At 45.3% G+C, this 8795-nt stretch overlaps 1 protein-coding gene across 1 annotated transcript in view; it reads left to right on the forward strand.

Annotated features, from left to right (window-relative positions):
* Fam114a1 (family with sequence similarity 114 member A1) overlaps window positions 1-8795 on the forward strand; it is a 70093-nt gene that overhangs the window by 32386 nt on the left and 28912 nt on the right. Inside the window, exons 4-6 of the mRNA XM_005359256.3 lie at window positions 4381-4494; window positions 4626-4735; window positions 7548-7682. Of these exons, the coding sequence (XP_005359313.1) occupies window positions 4381-4494; window positions 4626-4735; window positions 7548-7682 (359 nt within the window). The remainder of the gene's footprint in view (window positions 1-4380; window positions 4495-4625; window positions 4736-7547; window positions 7683-8795) is intronic.

An 8795-nucleotide genomic window follows, 5' to 3' on the forward strand; every position in this document is an offset into this window, starting at 1 on the left:
TCCTTCTTGTCTTGTGGCTTATTACTTTGACTCTAAGGTAAGAGGAAGTGAAAAAAAAGCGACCATCCCAATGTATATGTGAAGTCAAACATTTATCAGCCAACAGTTCTTTTCAGAGGACTCTCCCTCTTTATATATATGTATATATTTTAAGATTAATTATCATTTGTAGTGTTCTGTCTGCATGCATGTCTGCAGGCCAGAAGAGGGCACCAGATCTCATTATAGATGGTTGAGAGCTACCATGTGGTTGCTGGGAATTGAACTCAGGTCCTCTGGAAGAGCAGCCAGTGCTCTTAACCACTGAGCCACCTCTCCAGCCCGGGACCCTCCCTCTTCAAAGGCATCTGTGTCACTCACAGACAAATTGTGTCATAGTCTAGGAGGACTCAATCATCTGCCACTCATGCCTGTGTGGAAATTCATAAACTGCAATAAAAATCTTTGTCATTCCATATAGAAACCAAAGGAAGAAAATGTCTAAAATATAGAAAATGACCAAAAAATTAATTAAATATTGATAACTTCAGAGCGATATCATGAAAATCGGCTCTGGTTTTCCGCAAGCACATTGTAGACATAGCTTACCTTTAGAATGTATTACTGAGAGTAAAGCGGTGGTCCAGTCATCCAAACAAGAGCTGGCAGTACCAAGACATGAAGATTCCAGAGCCAAATGGCTACAGAATGGAGAAATTTATAACTAGAGCCACCAAAGGCCTGAGTGTTTATTTGAAAAGTTGGCTGTGACAGTTTTAGGGCTCTGCACCTCCGAGGCGAGAATTTCCGGTTGGGTGGTGGAATGCCTCTGGGTTGTACGAAGCTTTTTACTTTTTCAGAACCACTGTTCTTCTCCTTCCCATCCTTGCCCTCGCTGCAGTTTCTCACATTCTGATGGCCCCCTCCTCCTGTCCAAATAGCATCAGTGTTTATTACAAACAATGGCAAACTCATCCACACGGTGCCTCCGTGAAAACTCCCCTCTGTACAAATGACTATGAGCTGCAAGGGAGTCTTTATTTTTATATCTATCTATTTATTGTGAAGTGATGCTGCTCCCACCTATCAACTCAGGAGCAGGTGATGCCATCTTGACAGCCCTCCATTTTCTCGGTTACGGAAGGGATGTAACGTCACCTCTTGACTTCTAGAACGTATATATTATAATTCTCCTGGCAGAGAAAGCACAGCGACAGGGACACAAGAGGTGAATTACTTAATTAACATCGCACAGCTGAGAAGTGGTGGAACCAAAGGTCCTAGGCTGACTTCAGTGCAGACTGCTTGTCTTTAGAGAGTCAGTACAGGCGACCTAAGTACCAGCTGACCGCTGAGTGCTTCTAAGTGATGCTGTCCTACACCGGTCTTGCGGTCGTGGTGTTTTGATTTGGGTTTGTTGTTTCTCTGGTTTTGCTTTGGTTGTTTTGCTTTCCAGTGCTCACCTTCTACTGCAGCACAAAAACCAGCCCCAGTCCCAGCCCCAGCCTCAAAGCCTTGGAATTCTGGGGCCTTCTGTGTTTTAGGATAGTTAGGATCCGTGGCGGCGTGAAGTTAATCCACAAGCTACGCTTAATAGTGTCACATACATGTGTTGTCTTTCTCTTGCCGAAGAATCCAGCCACTGTCTCTGGAAATGGAGTCATCAAAGTGCCAGTGGCTCCGTATGATTTCCTTCTTCTGGGCACTAGATGTCACACTAAGTCAAGCTTTAGAAGTGACTTGGCTAAATAGGGTGTGGCAATTAAAAAAATTAAAAAAAAAAACTACAGCTTTTGGGGAAACATAAAACTTAACTTTGAATTTCTAGTAGAATTCAGAAAATATTTTCTTTTACTTACATACAAACAATTACAACTGTTAATCAGAGAACAGCAGCTTCTTGTTATCTCTGTTCAACTAAATACATTTTGCTTACATGCACATAAAAACTGTTTCAGTCCTAAAACAAAGGGATTGCACACTTATGGCCGGTCATTTGTGAGGCTTTCTCCCCCTTTTGTTGGTCTGTGTTGTTTGAGACAGTGTCTCCTATAGCCCAGGTAGGCCTTGACCTTGTTAGATAGCTGAGACTAGTCTTGAACTCCTAATCCTCCTACCTCTGCCTTCCAAGTGCTGGAACTACAAACTGATAGTCCTTTGTGCTCTGAGATGAGGAGAGGCTGTTCTTCCCTACAGAGAAACAGACAGGATACTAACCTGCCAGGAATGCAAGAAGGTCAAAGGGTGATGATGATGTAAGGCTTCCTGAGCTCCCAGAGCAGGCTGTGCCCCCACTCCCACCCCCAGCCCCCAAAGCTCACTTACTCTGATTGGTGCTCTCAGAGATCTATAGCTATGTATTCTGGCTGGAGATTTGCCTGTGCAGTCTTTTCGTTGTTGTTGTTATTTGTCTTGGTTTTTTTTTTTTTTTTAAAAAAAAAAAAAAGACCTTAAAGAATTTGAAGTCAATGACTTAAATGTTTGCTGAAATTTTGATGAAATTCTATTGAAATGTTTGGAATTCATTGGAGGCTAGAAAGAATTAATTCAAGCCAGATTGAAAGCTTACAATTAAGTCGTGGGCTTTGCAGTTTGTTTTTTCAAGTAACTCAGTAATGAGTTTGAGCTGTGTTTAATTATCTGCATGAGTGTAGGCACATATTTCTATTGTAATTAAGGTTGTAAATCATGTTTCCTAGGTTTTCAGGGGTTGTAGGTAATCCATGAAGACAAATGATTTTCACCGGAACCAACAAATATCAGTGCCTTGTGTTGAGGTTGCTCTGATAAATCAGGTTCTAATTGATAAAACAGCATTTTGTGTGTAGGATGTGTTCGTGTGTGGGCGTGCATGTGTGAGAATGTGCAGGGACCAGAGTTAGCCTCAGAAGCCATTCCTCGGGATGCTGTCCACCTTGCCTTTGGGGACAGCAGGGTTCACTTGGCCTGCAACTTACGGATTCAATCAGAATGTCTGGCCATCAGGCCCCAGGGATCCACCTATCTCTCTCTCTGCCTGCCTAGTTTTGAGACTACAAAATCATGCCTCCACCTCCAGATTTTTATATGGGTTGTAAGCATTGACATCAGGTACAGAATACTACTCTTCAGATTCATCTGTGTCTTCCTCTAACTCTGGAGATGGGTGAACAGTCATTTGGACGGTGCTTTGTGATTTTGATTCTGCTTAGGTCTGATTTGGCACTTTGTCTCTAGGTTTTATGCTTACCACTGCCTTGTGTTTGAAACCCAAGTTCCCTGGAGACATCCTTCCTTTCTTCTTGCATGCCAAGGCAGGTGGCAGGCACCCGGATGGAGATAGCACAGGCCGCTTTTCTATCTAGAACTCCAATAGCCATGAGGACCACACATGTTTTGGTTGCTTCTTCCTGTCTGGGAATACAGAAAGGCTACGGCTCATCTTAGTGGAGGATGTCAGGCTGTCTTTGGATGAAATGGGGACCAGGCTGTTTCCTACTGAGTCAAGGGTTGATTTTTGCTCGGTGGAGGAGAAAGACTGCTCTGTATTCATCAAGGACTCAGTAAGTCAGTGGCTTGGCAATAAAGGACCGCCCCTTCTTGGAAATACAGGTGTTACCTGCCCAGTGGAGTAAAACCAGTGACCTTCAGTCTGGTTTATGCTGTTTGCTTCCTGATTTTCCCACTGACTGACCTTTTTAATTCAAAGCCTTCAGGTCAGTCCAAGATTCTTCACGGTGTACTTTTAAGAAAATGCAGTGGGTTTTGTTTGTTTGTTTGTTTTGATTTGGGGGGTTTTATTTTGTTTTGTTTTGCTTTAAGACAGGAGCTTGCTACGTAGCTCACACTGACCCATAATGCTTTGTAGACCAGGCTGACCTCAAACTTGCATCCTTCTGCCTTGGCCTCCTGAGTGTTGGGATCAGAGGCATGTGCCACCATGTCTAGGTTCACACATAGAAATGTATTGAAGCTCATCTGAGTTCAATTCAGCCAGGGTTAACTGAGCACCTGCAACGTGCTAGGACCTCAAAAAACAAGCAACAACGAAAACACTTAGAGAAGCATGAGAAAGATGAGACAGCCATGCCATTCAGAAACGCTGGCTTGAATTTGGAATCTCAGTGTGAAAGACAGCCAGCGTGAGAGGCAGAAGCCAAATGGGTCTGGATACATAGTGAGGAAACTGAGTCACAAAAGGAGGGTGGCTTCTTTATGGTCCCTCAGCCTTGACCAAGCTGAGTTCATCTTTGGGCCCTAACCCGAGGAATCTAAATGCCCTGCTGCTGAGTATTTTGTTTTATTCAGGGTGGACACCCCCAAGGCCAGAAGGGTTTGTGTGGTTTTGTGAGGTCAGCCCAGGGGTTATAGACCGTGTGGGCTTCTAATGTATCTGTGAACTATATATTTATTTCCCTACAGGTCATGGATTAACAGCAGTCAAAGAAAAGGCTGGGGCAACCCTACGAATCCACAGTGCCAATTCCAGGTCTCCTGAAGGGGTCCCAACTGCTGCCGACCATGGACTCTCTGAAAGTGAGTGGCGTTCACCTAGTGTTCAGGGGATTTTTATTATGCTGTGTGCACAACTGCACAGTGGGGGAAAAAGCCCAAGTTCAGATCAGCAAAACAGATTCTAACAGGGGTCTTCTCTCTTGCTGTGACAGATGTGACTCCAGATCAGGACCCTGCCGGAGGCCCCCACACTTCTCCTCCACCAGGGGCAGCAGGGTCGAGGGGCATGCTGTCAGCCCTCACCAACGCGGTTCAAAACACTGTGAGTCCCGAGCCGGTCCTGTTTTCCCTAGTGGCTCATTTCTTTTGATCTCTCCATCTCGTGACCCAGATACATAAGAGAGAAGGCAGCCTTGCTCATGACTTTGGATTACAGTTTGTTATGCTGTTTTGCTACAGAGTAGGTATAACCTTGGATCTGAAATAATAAGGGCAAGATGAAATACAGCCAGTGTTTGAAAGAAGAGAGTGATTTAGAACAGACATTTTTCCCCCAATCTGATTTAACAGTGTCCTTCCCAGCAGCTGCAAGGGCAACATCTGGGTGGGGGGAGGAACTCAGAGCAGGGACAGTTGTTCTTCCTGGATCATGTCTCAGTTTTCTTAAAATTATGAAATCGTCTACATAACAAGTCAGGAAGAATAGCCCAGAGACCCGCCCTGCCATACTCCTGCAGCCCCTACTCTGCCCTTCCTTGCAGAACCCTAAATGTATCCCTGCAAGTCCTGCCCTTCCTGCTTATTTAGTCATCTTTTGATTTTTAAAAAGATGAATACATAACCATTCTCACCCCTGAAGGAAGCTTGCTCTCCTATTGGCAACAAAACACTGATAGTGTTGAAAGGAAGCCGAGGCATCCCAAGTGAGATGGGGGAGCTAGCTGGTCCTCAGGGCCAGGAAGAAAAGACTCATTCCACTATCTAGAACAAACTAACTAGATTTTCTAAAATTTGGCTCATGTCCTTTTTAATCACTTATCTGTTTGTGACTTTGAAGAGAGGTGATTGTCCTCTGTGCGCAGCAGGAGCCAAGAGCTGACGCCAGATTCTGTCACAGGAAGTCAGCTCAGCAGTGGAGTGCAATGCACTATGGGAGAGAAGGGGACTGTAGATGAGCAGGGAGTGTTATGTCACACAGTTGTTAGAGGGAAGGTCTGCCAGGAGTAAAGAAAATGACTGTCCTGTACTTGCATCTCGAGACCCCTAGGCTGGGCAGGAAGAAGGAGACTATCAAGAATGTTCGAGGAGTCCTGTGGCAGAGCCATTCAAGGGTGCCCATGGGAGTGGAGGAAGCTCACTTCGTAACTCTGGCCTAAAACCATGAAATCATGGCTTGTCATCACCCCCCCCCCTTTTTTTAAATTAAATTTATTACTGTGTATGCATCTGATGGGGGAGAAGGGGCACCTGTACCATGATGCTCTTATGAACATGAGAGAACAACATTGTGGAGTTAGTTCTCTCCTTCTGCTTTATGTGGCTTCTGGGTATGGAACTCAGTCGTCGGGTTCTCGCAGTACAATTGCCTTTACTGACGGAGCCATCTTGCCAGTCCTGAGCAATCGATCCATTCTTGAGTGCACCATCCACACCCTCAGCTCCCTTCCCGTGTCCTCCTGAACCTGCACTGCTTCCCACAGTCCCCACCCCATCTGCAAGCTTGCCCTTGTCCAGCAATGCACCTGTGCTTCCTGTTCTCACTCTATTCTCTGCGACCTGTCGTGGCAGGCTATTGGGGGGCCACGTAGAGCAAAGCATGGGAAAGTACGAACTGCTGAGGAGCCACCGTCCTCTGTATTAGCTGCTTTTATCGTTGCTGGTACGAAAACACCTGGTAGAAATAAGACAGGGAAGAAGGTTTATTTTGCTTGTGGTTCGAGAGGTTGTGGCCACGGCTGCTTGGCCCCACGGACAGAACGTTGCAGGAGCAGGAGTAAGAATACAGGGGGCTCTTTGCCTTCTGGCAGCCGGGATGCAGAGAAAGAGGAACGATTGAAGCCCAAATATAACCTTCAAGGCACACCCCACACACACTGGCCTACTTCCTCCAATAACGCTCCAACTCCTGAAGTTTCTAGAACTTCCTCAAATAACACTGGTAGCTGAGGACCAAGGATGTTCATGAGCCAGTGAGGAGCACTTTGCACTGAACCCCTAGCATCCTTCAAAGTATCTGCTTTACAAATCTGTTCCATCGTAAAAGTACCGATCTGATCCCGGATTTGAAAACAAATTCTAAATGCCAGAAATGGAAGTGTAATTATGGTGATTGAAAAGCACATGTAGATGATATAAAAATAAAATCTGGCATTTTCGTGTAAGGTGAGGAAAATACAGGTGTTTGCAGGTTGTAATTCGTGTTGTTTTGCTGCAGTCCTGTCCGGAGGCTTCAGAGTAATGTGGTTCTGTTCATTTGAGCAGTGTGTGCGTGCCTCGGCTGTTTTAATTTCCACTAAGAGGAAGACAGTGTCTGGCAAGGGGATTTTCCAGACTGATACCTGGCTAACAGAACAACTTCTACAGCTGGAGGTCCACGGAAGGCAAGCTGTCTTCCTTCATTAATGTACTAATTATATTTGGTGTTCGCCGGTTTCCAAAAGCACGCAAGAACCATCTGAAACAGCCTGAGGGGCTGCTGCTTTGGGGCCCTGGATTAAAAAATCATCTAAATCAGCCTGAGTATTTGACATTTTAATAACCCACCCCAAATAATACCGTTACTTATGCTAAAATTCTTTCAAACGAACAAGGCAATTGGGTCATCTGTTAATTTTTTGTCTTGGATACATATCTATTGATATGCCCAGAGCTGCTGACACAAATCCCTAACGTGTACTGTTCCCCCCCCCCCGCAGCACCATTTTTTAATAATACCACAATTATACAACACATGCTTTTTTTCGGGAAGAAAAAAAAAACAGGAATTATATAGATGTTCAATCTCATGGTGTGAAAAACTTGTTTTCTATTGATTTTAATATTTGAAGAGAGTGACGGGTACATGGGAACTGTGGGCCACTGCAAAACAGCAAGCTGTAGGAAAATCTAATCTCACATGGTTTCCTCATTTGCAGGGCAAAAGTGTCTTAAGCGGAGGTCTGGATGCTCTGGAATTCATTGGAAAGAAAACCATGAATGTCCTCGCAGAAAGTGACCCAGGGTTTAAGCGCACCAAGACGCTGATGGAGAGAACCGTTTCCTTGTCCCAGGTTGGACTAGATAGATCCTCTATCGATTTTCTCCTTTCAGCCAATAAAGTCAAAGCACGTGTTCAAACATAAGTGGCACAAAAAGTAGAAAGAAAGCTAAGTTTCTGACACACTCCACTGAAATCCCCATGAGGAGCAAGCACTGTTAATGGTCCCTTGTGCACGCAGTCAGTAAACACAGACATTGTGATAAATACGCATTTGGATATAGGAGTATGCATGTTGCTGTGCATGTAGATGGAACATATGTGCATGCACACACGCACACACACATGCGTGCATACACGCGCTTTTGCTCTCTCTCACCAAAGGGCAGCATATTAGTCACACTTGCATACTTATTTATTTAGTAATCTGTTGAAGATTTTTCCATGCTTTCCAGCTCTGTGCCTCAGTTTATCCCCTGTGCGACGAGGTGACAGCAATACTTCCTAATAACTATGTTGTGACAGTTACACGAGCTAGGACAGAACCTGATAAGGCACACATGTGTACATACATGTACAACTTCTGTTCCAGGTAAGATGATGATGATGTTGGAGCAGTAAAACTTGAGTCTAAAATCTGGCAAATTCTAGCTATTTTTGTTGTAAAATGAAGAAGGGGCCTGAGTTCCTTTCCCAAACTACCATAATTTTTTTGGTCACAGCTGCAGGCTAGCTACATTTAAAAGGTTGCACCGTGCAGGGAAATGTGCTGCTCAGCACCCGCAAAGGCCAGCAAGGACGCTACAGCTGAGAGTGAGCCACAATGAGAGTTGTCAACGACGAGAGCAGGGTGCAATGGCTGCAGATGTTGGCGCCTTGTGGAGGGCACTTGCAGGGCTATCAGTGAGCTGGGGGAGGAGGGTGACAGGAACTGACCTGGGCTCAGAAAGGATCACTGTGGCTGTTCTGGTGCAAAGAGAGCGGTGGAGGGAGGGCCTAGGACAGGGAAGCCTTTCAGCCTGTGGATCGCTCTCGTTCCTCACAGAGTAGATAATGAGGTGGGCTGAGATGTTCAGGGAGTTACTATCTGAGAGAAAACAGGCCTGGGAGGACCATCAGAGCAGGTACATATCAGAGCCCCAGTGAAGGAGGACCAATGGGGCCTGGGAGGACCATCAGAGCAGGT

This window comes from Microtus ochrogaster, linkage group LG1 (genome assembly GCF_000317375.1).
Source record: "Microtus ochrogaster isolate Prairie Vole_2 linkage group LG1, MicOch1.0, whole genome shotgun sequence".
NCBI classification, from domain to species: domain Eukaryota; kingdom Metazoa; phylum Chordata; class Mammalia; order Rodentia; family Cricetidae; genus Microtus; species Microtus ochrogaster.